Here is a 27,191-nt window from a genome sequence, read left to right as displayed (position 1 = left end):
AAAAAAGCCCAGCCCTCAGAACACTTCAGACCTTTGTACTGAAAACCAAGCAAAACATACTGAAAATAATAATTATTATGCCTTACGGTCATGGCTACACCATGTGGGGCCAGAGGAGATACGCAGCCAAAAGCTTGGACCTGGCCGGTCTGCTCTCGAGAAGGCGGATGTTGGGCAACACGATGCCGTGGCGGCGCTTGGCCTGGGGTGAGGGATGGTTCCCTGCAGGGCACCAGCCTTTGGCACCAAAGCCGTGGCCACCGTGTGGCCACCGTCTGTCCGTGAGGCTGTGTGTGGTGGGATGTCGTGGTCTGAGGAACCCACAACAATTTATTTTCGTTTAGACAATGATGACCCCTCCCCATGTGGGAAGGGGAATCACAGAAAAACCAAGGAAACCCGAGGGTTGAAACATAAATAGATTTAACAGAATGAGACTAAATAATTAACATTAATAACACTAAAGAACCAGTATCGATCCCGATACCAATATGAAATACACACGGATTACACTCAGCCATCGCTGTCAGCAGGAGGCTGTGCACTCCCAGCAGGGGACAGCAAATGTCGGACACCGCGAGCGCTGCGGGTCCGGGAGGAAGGGAAGGGATCAGGGGTCTGGCACCGGGGCAAGACGTTCTCAGGATCACGGCCATCAAGGGAGAGAGAGAACTCCTCAGCAAACTCTCCAATTTATACTGAATGTGACGTTCATGGTATGAAATAATCCTGTTGTCCGGCTTGGGTCAAGTGCCCGGGTCTCGCTCCTCCTCATCCCCGCACCTGGCAAGGCTCGAAGCACTGAGACCTTGAATACCACATACCACAGCTGCCTGTAAAGTAAATATTTTCACAAATTCAGACACTGGAGTCTTCTAAAAGTACAGTTTTCCCAAGCATTAGAAGAGACTTTACTGAAAAATAAAATTACTGAAATAGAAATTAATCCTGTATTGCTCAATCCAGGACACGGGGAATACCACAGGTGCCGAAAGCCTCTTCTGTAAAAGTATCCTGCTTCATTTTGGAAGCACTGAGATTATCTGACAGGGGTTACGCTCTGCACACAGAGGCAGACAACGATCGCCGGTTTGGTGCAAATCCTGAAATCTCACGGCTCCCACGAGCGCTTCTCCACTGCCAAAAAAGTGCCAAAGTTGACAAGAAACAAAGCGGCTTTTAGACAGGAAAATCGACATGTCCTGACCCTTCTTGGCAGCTGACAACTGTCCGGGGCGGGTTTAACGTGAGAAAGTGTGCACAGACAGGGTTTCCGCTCCTGAATCATTAGGAGCTGAATAGGACTCGTCTGCCTCTTCTGCTCTGCGATGCCCTTTGCAGCCGCTGCTGCTGCCGTCCTCCTCCTCCGTCCCGGCGGGCCGTCCGCGTGTCTCCTCTCCATCCCACACGCTTGTTCTCAGCAGGCTTCTGGCTCACTCCGCTTCTGACGCATCCAAATCGACGGGTTGACTCGCTGGTTTTCCACGTCGCTGGCGACCTTGGGCTCCTTTCAAACCAGCCCCCCCCGTGCTGACGCAACGTCCGCAACTTCACGACACGAACGCTTCTTGGTTCTGCAGGAACTGTATTCCCTTTCTTTACAGCATTTAAAAAAAAAATAAATGAGATGATGGTGCGAGAAACCACGGAGCTTCAAGCCAGAGGTTTTAATCCCTCCTCCGTCACTCCCTTGCCGTGCGGTCCCTGCCCTTGGGCCCGCAGCACCTCTGCCGTGCCGCTCTCCCCAGAGGGACTCGTCGATAGCGGGGATTGTTTGTCGGTGTAACGCTCTCCAAGATGCAGGCAGGAAAAGAGGATGCGAAAAAAAAATCCCCCCACCAGTTAGGCATCTGCGAGCCGCACCGCGGAGATAACCACCGCCTGCCTGCACCCCAGCGGCACGGCCCGGCAGAAAGGGCACAAAATAACCGTTTGGGGCTGAAGTTGTGCGGCGCGGCCTCCTCGGCACGCCGTCTCCCGCAGGAGAAGAGTACGTGCTGCTTCGTATAAGCATCTGTGTGCGTCCCGAACCTGGGCACTGCACTTAAGGATTTGTACTTGAACATGCAATTAAGGAAAAAAATAAAATAAAACAAAACATATAAAAATAAAATAAAATAAAATAAAATAAAATAAAATAAAATAAAATAAAATAAAATAAAATAAAATAAAATAAAATAAAATAAAATAAAATAAATAAAATATATTAAAATAAAATAAAATAAAAAAATAAAATAGAAAATAAAATGTAACATAAAATAAAACGTAAAATAAAACAAAATGTAAAATAAAATAAAATATTATGTACTTTTTAAAGACTCCTCCACTTTCTTTTGAGACTGTTTTTGTTACCCCAGGCCCCTCTTGCCAGAGCCACGCCGCGAGAAAGGATGGCCCCCACTCGGCTCTCGTTTTAAAATGCTTCTTTTTATTTCAGTGGTTGTACATTGGGTGAATGAATTTAACGTCACAACAGAAGTAGAATGGCTATTTAACAGACCACTAGTAGTTATACGCTGAAAAAGAGTGAATGGAGGGGTTTCTTTTAACTGTTACCGAAAGATTCATCGTACGCGTCATCAGTTATGCTGGATGAGAGAGGCAAACAAAAAGGTATTTTGGTGAGGTGCTGTATCCTTTGACAAAAATAAACACCGAGACACCTCAAGTCACTTGAAACCGTGTCCCAGCTACAGTATTCGCTGTCTCTGTGTTGGCCCATCTCATGGTTCTTTTAGGGGGTTTTATTTGTTGGATTTTTTTTTTTTTAATTAAACAAAGCATTTAAAATTTAATCATTTTCATTAGACTTTTTTTTTTTTCTTTTAAAATATAAACAAAGTTTTGGCAAATAATATTTATACAGAAAAATAGTTTTAGATCTTCCCAAATTTTGAAATAGTCTATAAAATTACTTTATAAATAAATAAAATGCAGAATCTGTTGTACACGTATTTGCACGTCTCTGTAATTGCCTCCTTACTGTTAGCATAGGTTCGTACTTGTACAGTTTTCAGGAATATTACAAAGTCATAAAGTCGGAAAGTGGATCTCTTATTAAAAATACATTTTCTCTTTTTGTCTGTCAGTTTATCTGGATGAAAGACCTGATGTATCTGAAGCTTCGTCATCCATGGGCAAAAAATAGTAGTATTGGATTAATTGTAAAAAACATAGAATAACAGGTATTTCGAAACATAAAAAGTCCACACAAAACAATGTCTTGAAGAGTTATCTACATAAAATATTTAAACAACATGGATAATTTACCATTTAGTATTATACAATAAGCTACCCAAATGCCTAAATTAACTATTATAAAAAAATAAAAACAACTTTGACAGATATAGGCAAGTTGCAGTGTCAACTACCTAGTTATAATGACTGAGAAAGTCTACAAATATTAGTGTTTTAATAGTATATAATGGTGATACCTTAACTGCTAAAGTAACAAGTTAAGATACATTATTTTTCCACAAATTAAAACTAACGCAACGTTACAAGCACTATGTTAATTTTACAGTCGAATCGTGATTATTTTTTTCTTTCGGATGATCAAATCTCCAGCTTTATATATAAATAGATAGTAATTAGACATCGGACAAACGAGATTTAGCCCGGAAAATAATTTCCTAGACAAATAATTCTATGGTTAGTGCCTTCAGTCGTTCGGAACAGGCAGTGCTGCCAAAGTTTAAAATAGTTTACAATCCATCTGAAGAGGTTAAGTTAAAATACTGCAATCACTAATAATGTCCACATAGAAAACTTATGCTGCAAACAATTATACATAATATCCACTTATAACAGCTGTCTTGTTTTTGTTTTTTTGTTTTTTTTTTTTTTAAAACAATAATTTAAAAACTATGTCATTTGTGTGATACATGTGCAACATATAAAATGTGAAATATGAAATATTTGGTACAATAGTGCTTGAAACAAATCTCAAATCAAACAAATGAAATTTTAATTATACATATATAATTACCTTGTAAATCAACAAAGTATTTAAAAAAGTAAACAACATTAAAATCTGCTTCATCCATATATATGTATGTATGTATATATAATATGTATATAATTGTATTAAAGATATCTTCATACTTTTGTGACATAAAATATGTTTTTAAAGAAAAACAATTAAAAGAACTATTTTTTTCTCCACTCTAATCTGGTTACAATCGTGTCATCCAATTAAAAAAAAATGCAAATACAGTAATGATTTATTAAACTGAATCTCATTCTACATTCTTAGTGTTCAGTTAATAGTCTAGATTAAAGTCACTTGCGAAGTTTCAGTGACTCAACTGAATTTTAATTAAATTAGAATATCATACAAACCTCTTCATCTACAGCCTTCTTTTCCGCCTTTTCTTTTGTTAGTTTGGTCTTTTTGTTTTCGTTTTGTCTGATTTTACACTTTTAGCAGTTACTTCTTAAGAGCTCGGATCTTTTTGGTAACCTGACTATGAGTTTGAAAGATAATTCGCTTCCGGTGAGATTGGACTGTTGGCATCAGGCTCACTTTCATCAAGTCTGATGTGACAAAATTTAGGCACTTCTGCAAAGTCTCTTTTAAAAACGTTATAAATATACTCGTAAAATAATATTCTCAAGACTTTGTTCTTTTGGGGATTGAAAGGGGTACAAAGTTCATACTGTGCAAAATTTTTTTAATTTTCTCCTGCTATTCTGCTATGATTCAAATGCAACTTCTCCATACAAGTCAAACACCAACCATGTGCATCTAAAAGAATTTGTGCTTTCCTTTGGACTTCTGGCTAAAAATATTGAGATTGGCGGGGTGACGTGCAGGACACCGGGCTGCGTTTCACTTCCTCTGTCTTGGAATCAACTCGCCAGGGGAGCAAAACCAAGATTTTTTATGTATTTATTTTTTTTTAACCGAGAAGAAAAACCCCAATCATAGTTTGAGTGAAAGTTAAACCTGCAACTGGGATAAGTTTTTAGCCAATACAACTTAATTATTGCTGAGCTCGAAAGATTCGGAAACGCTGAATCTCACGAGACTAACTTAACTGGACCATTTCCGTCGGGTACAGTTATGGAGAAAAGACAATATTTGCAAGAATTAAACTATGCTTAGAAAATCTTTAAAACTAAATGTTACCCTTTATGTCTGGAAACATCACAGCTGGTATCAGGTAGTTAACTATTTTAGGTTGGAGTATAGTAAGCATACCATATTTAATATTCATATATGACATAGCAGCACTAGCTTTTTCGAGTTTGTGATTTGTCCGTAAGAACAAATTCTTGACTTAGCATGCAGTTTGTGGCAACTCTAGAGAGGAGGAGACGGGGTAGTATGTACAGTAGCCGTGCTTGGCCGTCCGCAGGGAGGCTTCGTGACACTCCGTTCCGCTCCTGCCGGCTATTTCAGGATTATCTGTTAAGAGAAAGGAAAGCGTGATCGCGCTTTTAGGTGACGCGGGGAGAGCAGATCGCCCAGGTGGTTGTCCAGCGCTGGACTAACTAAGCTCGGGCACAGTTCGTAGGGGACAGCATCCCTCATGGGACAGCATCCTGTATCCTCACGCTGCCTGGGAGGCATTTGCCTTTCACAAACCCAGTCATAGAATCACAGAAGGCTTCGGGTTGGAAGGGACCTTAAAGATCATCTAGTTCCAACCCCCGTCATCTTCTTCCCACGCACCCGTTTGTCACGTGCGTGAGAACACGCAGAGGGGGATATTTGGTGCGTTAAAACACTGGAGACCGCACCGCAGCCCCAAAAGAAGGGCCTGGCTGTCGGTGGGGTGCGTGCCCCCAGCGCCCCGGCTGCCAGCGGAGGGGGAAGCAGCCCTGGCCTCTCGAGGAGGCCTGGGCTCCTGCATCGGTGCCTGGTGAGCTTCTCCAGCTCCCACCCTGCTCCCACAAAGTCAGGAACGACCAGGGGAAACGGCGGAGGCAGGGCCCCTCGCCACTAGCAAGCAAAAAAAAAAAAAAAAAAAAAAAAAAGGACTGGGCTGGGTGTTTTCAGGAAGCTAAAGTGTCTTTTCAACACGCTTTTTGCAGTTGCTTATTTCCTAAAAAAAATTATCTGCAGGTCAGCAAACTGGAGAGGTTTTTCACGCTTCCTTACGTCAGGGGATCCAGGGGGACGATCGTGTGGTACCTCTGTGTGGTAGCTAGTCACTAACCTAGCTGCTCTATCTCCCCAACCTCTCAAACTGAGGGTGAAGCCAACCGTTTTGCAAACGCAAACTCTCGCGCTTCCAATACGGCGAGGGTTAAATGCACAATGTGCCCGGCAACCGACTCAACCTGCTCACCGCATTGGAAAACGGTCCAGATTGCCATCACCTGCCTGAAAACGGCTGTCAGTGAAAGTGATGTCAAAAGCCAGGGGCGTGATGTTTTACCACAGCGTTGCTCATCTGTGCTCCAGGCTCTAGCACAAGCCAAGGAATCAGGGCGCATCGCCTGCTCTTCCCGTTTATTTTGTCACTCGACGTATTTTTAAGCTGTGTGTTTGTAGGTGGTACGCAAGACAGTCACAACAGCACTTCGACCTACTTGTGTATGTGGAAGCTAGACCGCTGCTTAATGCAATATTTATTTTAAAAAAGCGGGGGGGGGGGGGGGGGGGGAGGGGAGGGGGCGAGACAAGTGTTTTGAAAAATCACTTCAGCAACATACTACCTCTGACATACAGACTGCCGAAAAGAAACACGCTGGCCTCCGCGTGGGAGGCGCCTGTTCTAATCCCCTGCCCGGCCACATTTTAACATTTTAACACACCTCACGACCATATCGGCCTCACTCTTTGTGCACAACCACCAGCTCCCTGACCCCACCTAACTTGCCGGCATGCCAAAAAGTCATCTTTGATTACCATCAGCACTGAAAATCTGGTGACACGCGAGGCCCCATTGTAATGAACGCTGTACAAACACCTGCTGCTCCAAAGGGCTTAACATCTAAATACATCATCCATACAACAAGGACATATATTTTTAATGAACTTCCACCCATTGTGAGTCTGTTAGCTTATCGCCTTTCTTCTGTTTCCTATTGAAATAACAAAGAAATACCTTTGCTGAAATAATAAAGCCCTGCCTGCGATAGCCCTGCTCCATCTACAGCAGGGTGATTCGACAGTGCGTACAAAGGACGGAGCCGTGCTGAAAATAAGAAGTGACCGAGATTATCAGCACTGATATTTTTAGCATGTTACAACCCAACATGTCAATGTAATTAATAAAGCAGCTTTAGCTACACTGGGTTAGCCATAATCACGCAAGTGTATTTAAAGGATCCTAAGGTCTGGTTTAACGGGACACAACCTGAAATCTACTCAGTGTCAAAAAAACCAGAATTTCAGACACGGCAGCTGCCTACATTGTGTCCCAACTTCTGAGGGGATAAATTTGCATTTTCCTATAGCTTTTTTCTCCCTGTACAGGGAGACAGATCACTGTCCCTTACGCCGAGATGTCCTAAAAGGTCAAACAGCCCCACAAGATCGATGCTTCCAATTCCCCCAAAATGTGCGACAGAGAAGGCGCACTCCGAGGTAAGGACTCGGAGCCCAGGTAAGGACTTCCACCGCCCCATCCCTATTCCTGCCCTTTCTCCCCTCCTCTCGAAACTCAGGAAATGGCGAAGACAATGTAAACACTTTCCTTTTGTGCCGAGCACGTCCTGTTTCCGTGGCCGGGGGTGCAGGAGGAGCAGCTGGAGCTCTCCCCAACATGCTTCTCCCCCTGCCAGAGCCTGCGGAGCCGCTCATGCAGGGGATGTAACTAGGCCATGTTGCACCCCGGCTATTTCTAGTACACGTAGGAGTCCTCCTAGGAAAAAAAAAACCCTCAAGCTTCTCCTTCAGAACAAGCTTCTCCAGTGCGGAGATGCGGAATTGAGGAGCTACTTTTTTTTTTTTTTCCCTCCTTAACTTTAGCCACAAAGTGTAAAACGTATCCTGTAGTCTTTAATTACATGTTCACACCCTACCTCTCAAAAGATATCACAACCCTGCCATAGCTACATACGCACGTATCAGCTGCTGCAACTGGTTTTTTCACCGCGTCTGACAGAGAAACATAAAATGCCAAACTACTTTACATGGAAAACACACCGTGAACCTCTTCTGTTTAATCTACAAACGGCGTAATAAACTGTGATGGAAGACAGAGGCTATCTCAGTCTGCATCGCTGCTAATTGCTCCAACCTTGCACGCTGAAAAAGGAGAAGCCGTACAGAACACAGCGACGAGGGAACGTCCCTGCAAGCACCTATCGCAGAGCCTGCACTCCCGTGTTCCTTGTAAATAGGAACTCTCTGAAGAGCTACACCTCAAACGTATATATATATGACTTGCCGTATTTGCGGTGATACTACATCATTATACTTCACAGCAACTTGATCCAATGTATTGACACTTTTACCATCGTATACAGAAGCTTAAAAAACTGAAAAATAAGACTACACAATGAGCGTGCGTTGTCCCACCTATAAAGGTCTACCGGTCAAGCATGGGAAAGCATTTTCTCATGCTCTGTATGGATAAGATCCACAGGTGCAGATACAGACGTGCCAGAAAATGTCCCTTCTGCTGCCGCAGATAACAAGAACGAACACTATTTCTAGCATAAGCCGAATGGCCTGGCACTTACAGTCCGGGGTGGTAACGCACAGAAGATTTAACAACAGCAAAGGGCATCTTTTGGGGCAATCACAGACATAGGGTGGTCTCTCCATTGCCTTATTGCTTGGTACCCTGCTTGAAATGCCAGAAAGCTGGCTAAAATCACTAAAATCGTACCAGTGTTAGTTACGAGACCTCACCGAAACTGCAAATACACAGAGCGAACCTAAATTTCTGCAAACTGCTTTCTAACTGCCAAGAAGCATTTGCTCTTCCAAATTTTCCAGCTCTTTAGAGGTGGCATTTTCAGCTCCCAAATGCCACGACTTTCTCTATCAGAGCATGGCTCTTTTAGACCTTTACTTTCAGGACCTCTGAATGACCGCAGTGGTGATTAAGCCCCCTGTGCGACACTGAACATCCCTAAATTCAGCCAGGGTTCCTCCTAAGGGTGATAACAATTCTGCAGTGTCGCCCGTGGCAATGACAACCAAGAGAGATGCTACTGCCGATGGTTTCAGCTTCTCTCTGAACTACCAACCCATGGTATGCAACACACACATCCACGTGAGCTTGGGATTTCCTCAGATCCAGCAAAGGCAGCTGCGACTGGTTATTGTCTCAAGACTTAAGAAGTAAAACTGAGAATCTCTTAAATTAAGGTGGAAATCCCACCTTTGTGAACTCTGTTCTGACACCCAGGTCACTATGTGCGCTGCGTTACTTGATACAGTTCACAGAATTAACCAAAGTCCCTAGAATCACGACTGGGTACTACGAATTTCAAGAACACCGTTTGGCTTGAGATTTTCTGTTATTGAAGCTAAAACTCACAAAGCTTCTTTATTTGCTCTGTGCTAAATCTTGTTTCTCGTCCCAGATTTATTATACAACAATGGCTACCAAAAACTTACCATTCTGCATGAATTCCGTGTGCGTGAACCCTTGTTCAACTAAAGACCTGTCACAGCGGATCAGCTGGAAAACACGACTTTGCGTCTACCTCTGAGATGTTTCTCTTTCAGAAGTTTGGAAGTTATTTCTCCAAATTACACTTACTCTATAAGCGTTAATACATTTTAAGGGGGCATTAAAATCGTAATTGACCCATTTACCCCTCCGAAAACAAACTCATAGATAGCAAATATTTTAGACTGCTCAGCCTTTTATTTTAAGAGCAGTGTAGTAATAGAAATTTCTTATAGACAAGATTAATCTCAGATGATTTCGAACATGTATGCCTGAGCCGGTCATCCTTCTTTACATCTTCCTAGCCTACCTCAGACAATTTATTTTAGCATGAGACAGATTATCAACTCATGATGCTTTTTTCCCCCCCCACCAAATGTACGAGTCTGTGGCAAACGGTTCACACTGAGGTATTTAACTTTAAGACACCTGCGTCAGGGCAGATGAATCCTACCACAGTGACATTTTCTATTTTCATGTTTTTCACACGTGTAGCAGACTGGTCAGATATATCCAGGGTATACATTAAAAGTGACAGATATTTTCAGACAGCCGACTCATATCAGGCTGTCTCATAACTTCTCCCGCTTTCTAAAAATAAAAATAACACCAAGTATTTCTTCCCTTTGACATGAAACCCAGGACTATTTATATTTCTCCATGCCTTTGGGAAATGCCTCCATCTCTTTATTTTTCATTTTCTCTCAGAATGCTCTTTTGTGGCATGCACCTTGTTCTTTTTCTTCAAAATAAATGTCTTTTTTTTTTTTTAAATCAAAATTGGAAAAGGATGAGTAAATATTAAGACATTTACTGAGAGTAATCACTATTGTATCAGTTATGCTTGGTCTTACTTAATTTTTACCTAGCCTTACAGATGGACGACTTTACCTCCTGTTTCATAGAATCATTTGCACAGAGGCATTTAGGTTGGGTCCCTGCTGAAGCTAACTTACTGGCTGGAGTGGCTAGTTTTCCTCTATGCTGCCCTCCAGGCGCTCTCCTGCTGACCTGCAACCCTTCTCCAGGTTTTGGGCATCTATTATTGGCATCATATTGGTAGGCGTAGGATGGATTACGGTTCCCCTTCCCTGGCAACTCTAGTTTAAAGCCCTTTTCATGAGCTTGGCAAGCCTCTGATGGAAGATGCTACTCCCCTACTCTGACAGACAGACCCCATCAGGCCCCATCAGACCAGGTTTCTCAAAGCAAGTCCCATGGTCTAAGTAGCCAAACCCCTGGCTGTGGCACCAGTCCTGTAGCCATTTGTTGATTTGTCAGATTCTATTGGCCCTATTAACGGCCTCCCTCTAACTGGGAGGATTGACAAAAAAAACTACCTGCGCCCCATAGTCCCCGACTGCTGCTCCCAGGGCTCTACAATGTTTCTTGATAGTCTTCAGGCGCTCCCAGGTGAAACGGGTCATAGTCAGACGACTGCATGAGGTCTGGTAGTCGTCTCTCGGTGACTGTTTCTCCATGGCTTCAGCAGCAGCAGCAGCACCTCCATGGAGCACCAACCTGAGCTTTCCAACCCCCCACCCCAGAACTCCCACTGACACTCTCCCAGGGGATGGGATTTGCCCTTGTCCTCAAACGGCTAACAGCTGAGCTGGCTCCAACTCTCATTTGCATTAAAAGCATCTGCTTGCTCCCAGCACTCAGGGTGGAAAGGCGTTGGCGTATACATGCCTCGCCTCTCCCCCCTTAGCTGTTTTCCTGCACCCTTTTCCTGGTCCTGGCACTACCTGTAATCCCCCGCTGGAAGTCCCCTCCTGGCCTACTGTCTGCACTACATCGCAAGTCTTGTCACTGCCACAAGAGCCTCCCTTCCTTGTCTCTATGGAACACAGTTGCACGCACGTGCACCCATCTAACCTCAGGCCTGCCTCACTCATCTGGCCCTTTCCATTTTCAAAATTCATGGTCACCAGTTTGCACCTCTGTAAAACTAGTGTCAAACTAGCATCTTTCTACAGGCACGTCCTCTGCAAACACTGAAGAGAAAAAAAAAACAAAAAAACCACACGCATAAATGTATCCCCAGCCAAAACCTAGAGGAACTACTAATAGGGTTGGAGGGACCTGCTGAAAGCAATTTGTTACCCCTGCTGTCACTGCCAATCACTTCATCACTTTTCATAAACACCCTGAGCTCCACCTTGCATCGCTGGCTTCTTTCCTTTGCTACTCCTCTTCTCTTGATGGCCATAAACCTCATTCACATTTCCAGCACATTATGATTCCAGGTATACGCGCTTCATTTTTCTCGCTAACTGTGGACCTCTCCTCAACTTAGGGGTGAAGGAGGATTTTTATCTTATTGCTTCTCCACTAATCCAATGAATCCCAAATACATTTGTCTACTTTGCTTGCTCATCAATAAGGTGACCTCTGATTTGTATATGAAGGGTGAGATGTCTATGCCACAGATGACCTCCTTGGTTAGCTGCCCATACAGTGACTAATATTGGGAGCATCAGGTGTTTCCTCAGGGCTGGAGGTCCTATTTGCTTGGCCTTCTCACAGCTCATTCCCTGACATGGTAATTCTGGTGCCTTGCTCCATCCTCTCTTTTCTTCCCTAAATCTGAGCGTGCCCACTTCTGCCTGTCCCACGTTGATAATATGCCTCTAGAAATGGCTGAGGGTCAGATGTCCATGCTGAAGTGGACACATCTGCTAGCCCATTTTCATTCCAATCAGGCATGAGCTGTTGGCCATCAGGGTGTCATAAAGCTGACAAAGGCTGTGTCTGAATCCAGCTCTTCATGATGATCTAAAGAAAAGATCAAGGCAACTATGGGATCCCAAAGGGCTCAAAGGTTCAACAGCATCATTCTTCTCATTTAGTGTTCACAAGGTGCTGAAAGAGAGCCCAAAGCCACTTGTGCTGCCAACTCCTCAGCATGCTTATGAGCTTCAATAGGTATTTACTCAAGTAATAATGTAGAATATTTAAGTTCAACTTAATAGGTATTTACTCACTCTGAAGAAACAGGACTAGTTGTCTTAAAAATGAAAGCAATCTGGCTTTATTTATTCTTCTTTAAAGTAATAAATAATGCAGTACTAAAAATTGATCATAACATACTCTAATATATTCTACCAAAATCTATTTTTAACGAATCGCAGAGGCAGCAGACAGACTACACAGATACGGGAAAACCACTGCAGTAATATTTTAGGAGCACCTGTCCGGTGACTGTTTTGAATAGCTACTCAATTTTAGCTTTCAGCAGGTCTGAGCTACTGCACTCATCTGTGTTTTTCACTTCCTACTTTCAAGTCATTTTCCTTCTCTTCTTGAATTTTAGAAACTGCCAGAACAGGCTTACGTAGAGAAACTGAGAGCACAAAGGAGGGAAAGGCCAAGCACAAGTTGTGCGTTACCTGTGAAAGTGCCCATATTCCTGTAGTAGGGGTGTTACTTCTCCAAACTTCCATTTTCTTAGGTGTCCTCACTTAGCTTTTATTTTTTTTAACAAAACCAGCTTTATATTTTCCTCTTAGACATCATGCATGCCCAAATCATGCAGTATGAGGGTGCCACTACACACGTGGCATCCCTTTAGGTGAAAGCTGCCACCGTACGCAGAAGCAGGGCTTCTCCAGGTTCCCCAGCAGTCACCGCCGCTCTGAAACCCCTCCCCTCCCAAAACCTGGCGCTCCGGTTCAGACTCTCTTCCAAGCAGTGGATGGTCCACTGCAACATCCAGAACTTAACTCAAACACAGAAAGGGACCAAATTTATGTTCATCGAGGTTACTCATCAGACACCACGCTTACAACACTTGTGCTAGTTTTATAAAACTCTCTATACTTAAAACTTGTCTGAGGAAATCTTAATGTTCCTGACTTTTGACTGCTTACTGCTTCCCTAATTTTCCTCTTATCTGAATACTCTCACATAAACAGACATACATATTATTTTACTATTATATATTAATATTATATTATTATACTATTACGTGTCTCCCTCTGTACTTGGCACTGGTGGGGCCGCACCTCGAATACTGCGTTCAGTTTTGGGCCCCTCACTACAGGAGGGACATTGAGGTGCTGGAGCGCGTCCAGAGAAGAGCAGCGAAGCTGGTGAGGGGTCTGGAGCACAAGTCTTATGAGAAGCAGCTGAGGGAGCTGGGGTTGTTTAGCCTGGAGAAAAGGAGGCTGAGGGGAGACCTCATCGCTCTCTACAACTACCTGAAAGGAGGTTGTGGTGAGGTGGGGGTTGGTCTCTTCTCCCAAGTAACAGGTGATAGGACAAGAGGAAACGGCCTCAAGTTGCACCAGGGGAGGTTTAGACTGGATATTAGGAAAAATTTCTTCACCGGAAGGATTGTCAAGCATTGGAACAGGCTGCCCAGGGAAGTGGTTGACTCACCATCCCTGGAGGTATCTAAAAGATGTGTAGATGTGGTGCTGAGGGACGTGGTTTAGGGGTGGACTTGGCAGTGCTAGGTTAATGGTTGGGCTTGATGATCTTATAGGTCTTTTCCAACCTAAACAATCCTATCATTTAGATTTAAAAGATAATGTTTCACCAAAAATGAAGTCAGTCAAAGCTAACTAATACCTGTCTCAAGCTGAAAGTCATGACAGGTACAACAAACAAACAAACAAAGATGTTGCCACTGCGGTTACGTGGGCAGCCTCCTGCACACCCAAAGCCAAAGAATGGCATTTCTGATGGGCAATAAATCATACACTGAGATAAAAATATGACATTCGTTTATTTCAAGGGACAATAGTTGGAGCAGCTAGGGATGTCCAGATGCAATTATTTCAAAGAGCAGAATCCCAAAGAAGTACATCTGGAGCTCTGCACTGCACTGTGTTGTTAAAATTTTATGATGGAAAAAAACAGACTCACAAGAGCTGTGTGTACAAAGCACAATGAAACAAACTCATTTTTCCCTAAATTCCTACAAAATGAGTTGACCTTAGAAAAATTTTCCTATGTTTAAGTAATAAATATCTGCCCCAAAAGACTTTTACTCAACCCGTCAACGTATCGTTTGTTGAATTGAAAGCAAGAGTACAGAAGGAAGTTATCATATCAAACATAAATACATTATTTCAATTGCAGTGATATGAAAGCTAAAACAGTCTATAACAGGAAAGGGAAATATGCCTTGATTTTTTTTGTTATATAAAAGAAAGAGTGTTTGCCTTTGCTTACTGCTCATGTTATGTGATACTGCCATCTAGCAGGCTACCAGAGGAAATCAGGTTTCAGTCCTCTACAGGGGTGGTGGTGTGTGAGGGAGGGAATTTCTGAAAAAAACCCAAACCAAACAAACCAGAGATTTTCCATTTCTCCCACTGGCTTCTTGTACCTGAGCATGTGATCTAAAACTCTGCATGCACGCCAGACAGAAGTCTTCCTCATCTACACAGAAACAACACTCTATCTTAAGCGAGCAAAAAATGTTACAAAAAGTAAAACAAAGGCTTGGTTAAAGTTTGCATGAGACTTCAAAATAGAGTTCCTTTACATTTTCCAGGGTAATCGTTTGGCTTTGCTTCTTCGCTGCCTTACAGTTTAAGAAAACAAAGTTTTGCCATGTATTTTGTTATGTCAGTTGTTTCAAAGCAATTCAAAGGGGCTTTTCTTGACACTGCTTGAAATTTGTTGTGGGCTTTAAGATGGGAAACTCTCACTTCCTGAATCTGCAAACTGTTAATTCTGAAAGTTACAGCTACTTACACTGTAACTCAGTGTATTCGGAACAGGTAACTTGATTGAATTGAGGCTTCTGATTCTCGGGTGTCCTGCATGAAAGAGGCAGCAAGCTGTTTAAGTTCACCTTTCCTACCATGACAAGCCATTGCTATTCAAATACCTCCTCTAGAGAAATGACTCTTCGTGATCAAGGATCGCCTAGGTTCACTTTTCCAGCCTGGTGCAGGTACAAGGTGAGATGTCCAGTCCTGCATCTCAGATGCCAAGGATTGCCGGTACCTCTACGTGGAGCAGCCTGGCACCATATGTGGGCTTGCCAGATGCTCAAGAGCGTTCTGCCCAGGGCTCACTCCCTGCAAGCATCCTGACAATGTGTCTGAGAAAGGAATCTGTTCCTCCTTTTTTGGACTTTTTCAGGTCAGATTCAAATTGCCCTTTCTGTTGTTAGAACAGAATTTTCTATGGGAGTATTTAACTTGGGACTTTATGGAATTTTTAGACCAAAACTCTCAGTTAAAAAAAGACAAAAGATGTTTAGATACTTATTATTCACGGCAGAATTGCTTTCCTACCAGTTCCCCCATTCCCTTAAAAACTGCAATTAAAGCTTTTCGAATCAGAAACAATAAATTTGCATAGGCTCTTATTTGTAACATTGTTTTATACTGGCATGAAAGATGTAAATAACATGTGTTTCCCCTTCCCACCTCCCTTTTCAAAAGCTTGCTTTCAACCAACAAAAAGGCCATTTCCTACTACCTTCCAGATTTTCCAATTCATTTTCTCAGTATGCTGCTTCTCTTCTCCCTGTTTACGAGTCCAGCAGGTTTCCACAAGGAGGAAAGGGAACATGAGACAGAAAAAGCCTCGTCAGCAGCGCTGAGGACAGCCCTCTGCCCTGCCAGAAGGCTTCCTGGGGTCAGATGGGTAGACTGGAGGGGAAGCCCTTTTTGGGGACACCAGAGAATATTTGCAAGAGGGAGGAACTGGCGCTTCTGCTTTACGCAGAAGGAGAAATTAGCTTGAGTAGGTGCCACATGACATTTCGGTCCAAGCAGGATCTGCCTCCCCTGGGAGCGGTGGCTGCCTTTGTGGGCACCTTGGCAAGGAGACGTGCTCTGTTGCTGCACGTCCCGGCTCCGCTCCCTCCCGAGGGAGCCGCCGCGCACAGTGTCTCAAACCCCCACTAAACATTTGGCATGTTTGTATTTCATGCTGCCTTAACTACTTTTTGAATTCTGGGGCAAATATTTTAATTGTCCTTTTGTTTGTGGCACTTGAATGTAACGTAACTATTTTTATTTTCGCTTCATTGTATTTCTACAGATTTTGACAAAACTGAAGGCTACTGAATGATTTCATAATTAATATCTGCATAATTGCCACCTAATTTAGTGTGAACGCTGATGCATAATTTAAAACAGCTGTGCTAGATAATCACAAGCCTTAGCATGAGACAGCCTGTTGATCTTATATTTCTTTTCAGCCACGGCCTGTGAGTATTTCATTTTTCTACTGGATCTGCCTTTTAATTTTTCCTTCTTGGTTAAAGGGCACATAACCAAGAGAATAATGTTGTCACTAAATAACATCTTTAAGCAGCATTCTCTGTAATGCTATTTTTATACTGTCAGTTCTTGGCCCATTTTCATTGCTACAGAAAATAAAGCCACGTACTGTTCTGTACTGAAGTGATGTGAGCAAGACTCTTTTCTTTAAAATAATTTGAAATTTGGTAATTGCCCTGTAATAACAAAGAACTAAGGAAGCACCCACAGAACTTGAGGACACAGCTTGAGACACAGAAATGCTGGTGTCTAACCCCCGGTCACAGGCAATAGGGTGATACAACCTAGTCAGTAAGCCAGCGGAGCCCAGAGATCGGAGATCGCTTCATGTGATCACCCACTGCAGGCTCAGCTCGTTTGCTCACCAGGCTTTTAGTACCATTTGGGCTAAGGTCTCCTGGCCTGTTGTCCAGCTGCCAGTTCAGAAGCCTGCAGATTCATCTGTAGGTCCTGAATTACACCTGCCAAGCTTGTCAAAATGTCTTGGATAACCTAGACATCCAAGGTTATCTTAGGACAATCGTAAACATCAGTAGACACATGTTTAGGCAACTGAACCAAGCCCTGCGTGACTTTTGAAGGGTGAGCCAGGCTGTTCTCCAGACTTTATTTTACTGTGCCAATAACCTTCACAGTCTACCATGGGCACTTAAACATCTAGCTTGCATGTAGACACCCAAACTCAGACACCAATACTTAGCTGTCCTAATTTTGGGCTGAGTCCTAACCTTTTAATCCTCGTAGGACTCACCCAGGCATACACATAAATGAAGCAATAGCAAGGCTTTCTACTCAGAAATTTAAAGCTCCCCAAAACAGGTGTTGGCGTTATTCAAAATTGAAATTCAGTCCCAGAATTCAGAATAACACCTCTCTCAAATAATGTCAGGATAGATCATCATCTGTGAAATCTTTTGGCTACCTGTGAGCCAAGCTGAGCAGGTTAACAGTTTCCTCGCTTCCTTGAGTACTGCTAGTCCACAGCTACAGGAGTAGTAATTAAAATCTGTGTTAAAGATCTTCGAAGTATATATTTACACACAAGTACTGTATTAATATTTTAAATCTGATATTTTACATACCTCTGCCCACACGCATGCACTAGAGGGAGCTAGGACCAAACCCTCCACATACAGGCCATAACACTGCGTCTCACCTTCACTTCACACTTTTTGTAACTTTGCTGGTTCCATCCTGCAGGAAAACGTTGTCAGCATCCACAGACAGCAACCGAATGTGAGTTCGTTAAGGATCTAACGCTGAAGCAAGGTTAGGCAGCTGCGGCTTCCAGCCCCACTCTGGTGGGAACAGCTGGAGCAGTTGTGAAGGGGGGAAGAGGAAAAGGGGAAGGACCTCTAATCTATGATGGGTCGACCTCTCATCTATGATGGGTCATCCTCCCAGACTCCTCACGTACCTTTGGAAGTCCACCTGCCCTTCACTGGAAATCCCAAGCTGAAGTCCCCCACTCCATCCCCTCTCACCACAGCCTGGCAGATAGAGTAAGCAGGGACACCCCCTCACAAGATGTCCCCGCGCAGTGAATAGCAACACCACCAGCTCTTGTATCAAGTGAGTCAGTTTTTAATCAGGATTTGTAAAACGGGGTTTGCTAAAGCACTTTTGCTCCATCCTGATTTCATTGCACTGAGCCAAAGCGATTCTCCTCCCCTCTTGAAGTACACTGCAAGAAAATTATTTGGGTTTTAAAACCTAACTTCTGTAAGTCAGGAAAAGCAAGAGACTTCCAATTTTCTGTATATTCTTAAACAGTATCGCCCTGCATGGATGTACTATGGTATAGCCTTTAAACCTACATAATCTTCTCACGTGCCTCGTGCCATACATTGAACACACAACGGCAAGAGTTGCTGGCAAAGCATGACCGACTGTGTGTGTGTCAACGCAGGCAACATTTTGAGCTGTTACTCATGTTATTTTTCAGAAAGAAAGCACAGACAGAAGATGTGAGACAGTTCACCTTTCTTCAAAATACAAGCTGACAGCACACACTAAATAATTTACTGGACCCAACAGTTGTTAGGCTTTTTTAGCTGTCAGCTGAGACTCCGTAACTTTTGGGATGTTGACTTTTCCTTCCACTGGCGCTTCAAGGACACTGCGATCATCATACTCAACCCAAGGAAGCCCAGCAATCTTTCCCCAGGCCAGAATACTAAGCCAAATGACATTGAGCTAAACGATTAAGACCTGCTACAACTTTCTTTTCACACCAGGCATTGTGAGAAGCTGTGGGAGCTGAAATGGGATGGGCTGAAGGCTGCAGGTTGATTTAAAAAGTGCAGTAGAGACACTGGGAAAAGGAAACCGTACCCCACAGATATGTAAAGCAGCGTGGCACAGACCAGGAAAGGAAATTTTATCTAGATGGAAATTAAGTTGGTTCTGTTTTACCTCAAACCAGGACAAAGTCCTTTTCTGAAATATACAGAGGAGTTTAAATCCATACAAGGGGACACAAACTAAGGATGTTATGACCATGAACAAAGTCTTAACCCAAGTTAATTACCGGCTCCTTTTGTGTTTCTTGGGCTAGAGAAATATTGAGAGTTAGGAACACAGAGTTACTATGGGGCCTTTCCCAGTGTTGTAGCTTAGTCTCTGACTCTTGGGAGATTGTAAATAAAGAGCAAACTTGGAGATTTGCCTCTTATAAAGACGAAGTAACTACTACTACTTTCCCTACTTTCAAATATGCAGGTTTTTTTACAGTAGCTTTTAAAGACTCGTAATGACTAAAACAAAGACAGAAGCGAGAAGAAAAAAAAGACAGCGATGGCACACGCTACAGAAGCCAACAAGAAAAGCTGCTGGGGTGGGACTCATCTCCACAAGCAGTGGTGCAGAGCTTTGGTTACACACCTACGCTCCTTCCACAGGCAAGAGAAAGAGGCAGGACCCTCCAGGGCAATTCACCTCACCCTAACACCGACTTCTAGAAAAGCAGATGAACTGGATGCCGAACTTCCAAATGGCTGAAGTTAAACAAGTGGGAACCCATCCCCGTGTTAAACCATCCTTTAATTTCAGCATGGAGTTATATATGTACACACACACCCCAATATATGCAACTAAATAAATATAGATAGACACTTTTTACACCTCCTGTTAAATTTAAAATACTCTAATCCTCCAATGCAAACAAAATCTGCGCTGGGAAAGGAGGGGCTCTGCCTGCTAGCCTGCTACATGAGAAAGTGCACTAAGGCACACCTATGTCTCCCCAGTGACACTAGTTACTCGTGTGAAACTGTTCCCATTCACGAAAAGAAAAAAAACCCAACTGCTTAAGAAAAAAGACTCCTTTGGTAGGCGTACATGTATTTATTGTACTCCAGCCACAGCCAGCCCCCCTGGCGCTCAGAAGCGTGGGTGGCAGAGCTGCCCCAGCGGCATTGCTGTGCTGGAGAGGGTCCCCAGCTGACCCCCTCCCCAAACCACCCCCTTTACTCACAGTCCCTTGGCACCTTTGAAATCCCTCTGTCACCGCTGTGGGATCACAAAACTACACTGGATACCGCCCAACAATTTTCTGCCTGCAGACGCTGTTGTGGGAAGGAACAGCGAAAGGCACCATTCGCCCGCTGCACTTTCCTCCTTGTCCCAAGCAGTTTGTCATTAAAACAAGCTAGCTCGCAGAAAAGAACGCGCAAAACGACAACCCCCTTTTGATGAAAATGCTAGAAGCACAAACACCACAATGCTGGCAAAGCAGCCTTTAAAAAGAAATAAAAATAGATAAAACAAACTGGTTTGTGTTTCTTTAAGAAAGTAGGGTGTATTTCAGAGGTAGTATATTTTTTCTAAATTATTATAAATAAACTCTTGCAGCAACTTCCATTTTTCCATGGGATACTTAAAATAGTTTTGTGACCGACAGTAAAAAAAAAAAAATAAATCTGCTGGTGTAACATTATTAAGCAAAACATTTTCACTGATTTCTTTGGAATTCCTTGGGAGGTGGAGAGGGATGAATCAATGGGCGAGCGTTTCTACTCGGTCTGGCCAGGAGCAACACAAGGAAAGGTGCTGGGGACATATACCCCTCTGCTTTCTCTTGGTCAGCAAATCGGCTTGCTTCCTCCTCAGTTTGACCTCTCAAAAGCTGAGGGAAAACAGCTCTCGGGTGGAAGCGCCGGAGCATGGTCCCAAAGCAACAGAAAAGCCAGAGCGACCCAACTGCTGTGCAAACCCCTCTCCGGGTGGGAATTTCTACAGCCTCAACGGAGGAGTCAAAGCTACACGCTTTGAGCTGCAATAGATACGGTCTTTCCTGGGAATCAGGTCCTACAGGAGGAGGGGGGAACCCTACCAAAATGAAAACTGCCATTAACATAACAAACCGCAGAAGAAAAGGATCATCTTTCCTAGCCTGCCTCTGCCAATAACCCTGGGGGTTCTTTGTAACAACGTCCTTCCTTAGGGAAACATAATTCCCAGGTTAAAGATACACTTTCAAGCATAAAGCAGGCAGAGTCATAAATATCTCGAGTGCTGTTTTAATCACTAGCGTTTACAGAAAACATTCCGTTTTGTTCCTCTCGGTTTTCTTTTTCAGATGCCCTGTCCAGCTTGTGATTTTAGACAGCTTCCATGCTTACCAATTAGTCACTTCCACACACCGCGTGGAGAATGCTACATTAACACACCTGAACGTTTGAAACCTGTGGTGATCTTCCTTTTGAACTTAGGAGTTAATAACAGACTTTTGTAAGTAGTCCAGTACTACAGTGATTCTAACTCCAGCTGGGTTAATTACACAGTAATTAGGTACAAACATCGCAACACAAAACACAGCTACATCATTATTTGCAACAAATGTTAACTCTAAATAAGTGCAACCTGTCCCACAAACACTTGCTATAAACGACTTAAAAATAAAAGTAAAATTTGATGGGGTAAACACAGAAAAAAAAAAAAATTCTCCGGGAGAATTTTTTTTGTTAAAAAAAAAAAATTAAAATAAAAATCTCAGCACTCATTTAGAGTTCGGGATCTTGTGAAAGAAAGCTTTAAAAGGAGCAAACCTGATTTGCTGTGGCTGTTGCGGCGAAGGGAACACTTGTTGCAGGAGTTGTTGCTGCAGAGACAGTGGCGGCCGTAGCGTTGTGCATCATGGGTACTTTCAGGAGGGGAACCATGGAAGCAATGAACAGGAGGGTGCAGCATTATGGTAAGAGAAGTGGTATTTTTGGCATGGTGAATATCAAGAGCGGCAAGCCATCGTCATGGGTTAAACCGGCAGATGGCATGCAATCACAGTGCAAAGCGAGAAAGCGTGGCGGAGAAATAAAAAAAAAGGGAAAATAGCTTATTACAAGTACAATTAAAGGAAGGTTGTCAACACAATCGGCGATTCCCAGAAAAAAAGAGTAAGGACCACTAAAAACACAGGCGTTACGTCTAAGAAGAGGATTACTTGTGCAAACGAGGTCTCTACCGAAATGGCCCGCTACCTGAGAATTGCTACATGGGCAATTTGTTTTCCCCCAGTATCGATATAAAGCACTCTGAAATTAAATTCTACTAGAAAAAAAAAAAATACAGTGGTTTGTACTGGGAAGGAAACTGATAAATGTTTATGTTAATTTTTAAACACAACTAAAAATGAATTATTTTCACGTATCTTCATTTTGAAGCAAGCCAGATACTCACTGTCTTCCTTTATAATCCAATTTAGGCATTTTTTCTACTAGCACTGCATAACCGTTAGATTTTATCAGAGTTAAATTACCATCTGCTTTGAGGCAAAAATCAGGAGAAGGATGGTAATAATTTTCCTGATTTAAATACTGCTTTGTTTGATCTAAAAAAGCCAGGTCGATTTTGTGAAAGTCGCTGCTTTTGCTCATTTGAAGAATGAATTTTAATCAGCATCTTCATGGGAGAATTATTAACCTGGTGTTTTAAAGGCTTGAAATTTTAACTGCTTATCTCAGTAGTCCCACAAAAAAAAAAAAAATTAAAAAAAAATCACTGGGATAGGACTACAGAATAGAAGACAGATTACTTTTCTGTCTTAGAGGCTGTTGCATTGGGTTTCCATTTTGCACGCCCAAAATGTTAATTCCAAGCTGCAAATATATTTAAAGGAGGAGCGAGATTCAGATCACGGGTTTCAACAGAACCTCTGTGGATCAAAGTAGGCATTTCTGGGAAACGCTGATAAAACTTTCTAACACACAGCAAAAAGGAGAAATAGGCACACCACTATGAAACTTTAAAACACTGATGAAATTTGCTGGCTTTTTCCAGTATTTTATGATTTTATAGTACTAGACAATATAAAATATAAAGAGAAATAAAACTTTGAAAACTGAAAAGCAGACTGGAATTCATGGTATTATGCTTTTGCAGTGTAGTTGTTATAGCAGGTGATATCACATCTAAACTGCAGCTTTCATCTACAAACCTAAACACTCTGCAAAGTCAACCAGAAAGAAGGACACGCGAACCTTTAATTCTAGTCAGTGTCTAAATCTTGCCTAGGATTTTTGAAACAAGTGAATACACATCATAAACAGTATAAAAAGAGATCAATAAAGAAATTTGGAACCTACCAATACTGGTAGCGGGTGTCATGCACAAAACTGACCCTGCGTGTCATGCAATGATAGGTGAAAAAAGTGGATAAAGGGAAGAAACAGGTTAGCCGTTTAGAGTTAACATTCAAAGTGAGATTCAAGCATAACCACAGAGAAGTAAGTTAGTTAAATGAAACCGTAAGGTCATTCATAGTTTTGCTTTAATACAAAAAAGGTGATTATGTTCTCACTAAACTCCTACCTGAGTATACTGTGCGACTTTTGGCATGTTTCTGTGTATATACGAGATACTTCATAAACCTTTTTATTTAGTACTTCTTTCACTTAGTACTTTTGCAGCAATGGGGTTTTGTTTATAGAAACATCTTTGGTTAAATATCGCACATCTTTGGTTAAATATCACATTGTATGGGAATTTTAGAACTCGTTGCATAATTCAGACAGCTCAATGTTGCGCAGAGCAACATTCACCAACTTTTTGATGCGCAGCAGAGAAAGAAGTTAAAATGGAATTAGCCGACATTGTTCTGCGGGGGCTTTGCCAAATTTAATGTACTTGTTCTTAACACAACACCTGAGGTGGAGAGGTGCTTCTGGCCAAAGAAAACACTACTGTGACAATTCCCCAAGCTAAACTCCTCAAAGTTCCAGCAAGAGGTTCCCATCGCACCTCAGAGATGCTCTGGAAGGACTGCTTGCCTGCCACGTGTTTTAGTTTTGGTGCCTAGTCCACCTTTAACCTTTCTGGGAAGACCAGATGAAAAAAAAAAACAAAAAAAAAAATCAAAAAACCAGTGTATTTTCAATACAGTGCATTTAGCAAGCCGGTGAAGGGGAGCAGGTAAGGAGGCTAGTCCCACATACTGGCATATTTGATAAAAAGTCAAATATGCTTCCCATATTCCTGCTTAATTACTACTGCAGCCCCTTATCGGACCATCGCAGCAGCAGTGTAACTATGAATGACCTTACCCAAGAACAGTCCCCGGAGAATACACAAAGTTCCTCCTCTGGAGGCTACAGAAACACTAACAAACAGCAATGGGAAGAGAGAAAAGATCTGTTGTTTTTAAGATCATTCACCAAACAATAAGGAGAAGGTGACAAAGCAATCAAACTGATGTAAAACAAACAAAGTGCAGAACTTTGGAGGTAAGCCATGCTAAGTCAAGCCCCACACTTTTTATTAGGGGAGCGAGTGGTTAAGAAAGCAGAGAAGTTATATAAAACAATTAAGTTTTATATATATTCCAGCAGCAAAACTTGTCTTAAAATTTAACTTAACAGACACACACACACACACGCACAAGGAACACATTTGAAAATTATACCAATTCAGAAAATATCACATAATCATTTAAATTCCAACAGCTGATGTCGTGCATTGCTCCTTAGACCTGGGTGGCATGACAGTCCTTACACCCACCGAATCCAACCTTCCCAGAAAACGTGGGAATATCAGACGTAGCATCTTTAACGAAAATCTCATGGCACCCACTCATCTAGAGGGGGTCTCCCTCTCCTAACCTTCTCCCAAAACCCACTCCTCTCTCTAACATCCTTTCTAGGTGCTGATGGTGTTCGTAAAGAGCAGGAGATCACCACCATGAGAAAGGTTTTCTACTCCGGGCTCGGGCTCCATCTGCTACGTTTTCCCCCTGTTTTTTCTTTTTTTGTGCACTTGTTTTGGGGCTTGACAATAACCTGGCCCTTGAGGTTTGGTTCCAAGATCCACCCTTCCTACCATCAGAAATTTGTAAGATAGAACTATAATTGCAACCATTAGCTGGAAAGAGGGATGGACAATAAAAAGCACAAAGAATGAGCTACTTAAGGAAGCATGAGCACTCCAAAAGTCTGGAAAATATCCAAATGCTATTTCACTGAAAAAGGTTTAAACTACTGTATTTTCCATAGTTAATTTAAAATCCTTGGCAATTGCAAATAATAGCGATAAGCCCTGAAAGGGAGTGCTTAAGAGAAGGAATAATGCATATCATACTGCAAATTCTCAGGTTTATAATGTAAAATAAATTTGTGGAAACTTCTGTATATTTGTAAGCACAGGGCGGTCTTCCATTCATGTCCAAATAGGCAGTCTCACAATTTATTTATTTTTTTCAAACACTCCCGTAAATGACAGTATGTTTTCTGCCACAGATATTCTGGTGCACCAACATGCTAAAAATACGGCACACTATAACTTACTATTATAAATACAGGGGCAGGCTCCAAGGTTGTTACTCAGGCCTTATAGCAAAATTCCATCGAGTCAAAGCCATCTGTGTTTGTTTTCATCTTTAAAAACATATGGGAATGCTGATAGATCGGGAAACGATCGTGTGTTGCGTTTTATTCCTTGTTTAACCGACATTATTTCTATAAACTAAAATAACATCGCTGAAATGTCAAGTGCATTTGCAAACACGTAGTTTTAAACGATTCTGGAAGTTCACGCTCGATAACATTCTGAGACTAAAATACGTAATTTGTTAATTACAAATGAAACCACAGAATTCATTAGGCAGGATATTTACCTTTGGGAAGTTTGGAGTGGGGGGGTGACTGACGTAATTTAGAGGGTTATGTTGCTTATTGTTTACGTGAGCACCTAGCACACTCTTCCTTTCGCAGTGTTAAAGAGAAGCCCTGCCCCCAGCCACGGTGCAGTTCAAGCCACCTCCGACTGCTCTGATTTTTACAGAGTTCCGAGCACTGAAATGCAAATTACCCTCACCCATCTTCAGGTCACCCCCTGTGAAGAACCGTAACCCCAGCTATTAGCCACAAATGCTAGGAAAAGTTCTGGTGGCACTCCAAAATGAAAACCACGAAAAAGTTATCTGATGCCTGGAAGCCCCTTAGCGCAGCTGCGGGGAGCCATGTGTTTTGCCAGTGCTTCCACGCAGGTTATCGGCTGGAAGGATATGGCCGGTTCTCCCCTTCTCGCCCCGCTCGTGCGTGGCTGGGGCAATCCCCCAAGGCTGCAAAACAGCCCCCCCGCCGCCCCCAGGGAGCAGGAGGATGCGCCTGGGCCACGGGACGCTTCCCGTGGCACCTCTGAAGCGCGATGCTTTTCCCAGCATTTTGTGGTGGCGGAACTTTGCCTTCTCGTCTCCTAGGAGAGCGCTGGCAGATCAAAGTCAAAATCCAGCCAATTTAAGGTAGGAAAAAAGGGGCAAACTGCGGCCAATGATGAAGGAGGCTATGAATGTGAAAAGCAGCCTGATGGCGCGTAGAAATTTCTGCTTGAATTCTCGCACTTTGCAGAAGGAATTAAAACAACGTGTAAACATCTGCGCAGACTCCACCTCAAGTAGGGCAGGGAGGGCATAATCAAACCTTCTGTTAAGTGCAACAGCCTGACACGGAATTGCTACCTAAGGCACACAAAACTGGCTCAACGTGGGTACAACATACCTGTTGGGATAAACGCCGCGTGTTGCTGCAGCTGAGCATTGGCAAGAGCCTGTTGATAGTGCAAGACACTGGGATTGAAAACGGCACTGGCACCATTGCTTTTTTCAAGTGCTTGTCTCTTTGGTAAAGGGTGAAGAACACCAGGAGGAAAGGCCTGTAAATAAGGAAGTTAGTTAAAATGGTGCCATTTTTAAGACGCTGTCCGTAACATATACATAAATACAAAAAACTTATTGTTTTTTAAAGCGGCTAAAGATGCCTCGCCATGCACATTAACTCAAAGCACAGCAATGTAAAATGAGTGAAATTTTGTTATTGATAGCAAAAGCATGGTACTATTAACCTAAAACTGTAGCAGCACAACTACTGAA

General features: G+C 42.8%; 1 protein-coding gene across 12 annotated transcripts in view; it reads right to left on the bottom strand.

The window, feature by feature from the left end:
* Positions 1-2,408: 2,408 nt before the first annotated feature.
* The window catches only part of MBNL2 (muscleblind like splicing regulator 2), a 113,943-nt gene continuing 89,160 nt past the window's right edge, over positions 2,409-27,191 (bottom strand). For 6 of the 12 annotated variants that reach the window (XM_063336539.1, XM_063336600.1, XM_063336634.1 and 3 more), the window contains 3 exons: positions 26,821-26,974; positions 23,416-23,451; positions 2,409-5,410 (listed from right to left, as the gene is read on the bottom strand). In XM_063336539.1, coding sequence (XP_063192609.1) covers positions 5,283-5,410; positions 23,416-23,451; positions 26,821-26,974 — 318 coding nt within the window. In that variant the 3' untranslated portion in view covers positions 2,409-5,282. Of the gene's footprint in view, positions 5,411-21,882; positions 21,978-23,415; positions 23,452-26,820; positions 26,975-27,191 lie in introns of all 12 variants that reach the window. The other 6 variants (XM_063336573.1, XM_063336607.1, XM_063336591.1 and 3 more) reach the window with 3 other exon arrangements.

Source organism: Chroicocephalus ridibundus, chromosome 1 (genome assembly GCF_963924245.1).
Source record: "Chroicocephalus ridibundus chromosome 1, bChrRid1.1, whole genome shotgun sequence".
NCBI classification, from domain to species: domain Eukaryota; kingdom Metazoa; phylum Chordata; class Aves; order Charadriiformes; family Laridae; genus Chroicocephalus; species Chroicocephalus ridibundus.
The sequence above is the reverse complement of the archived record's forward strand: the minus strand, read 5'-3'. Positions and strand labels throughout refer to the sequence as shown.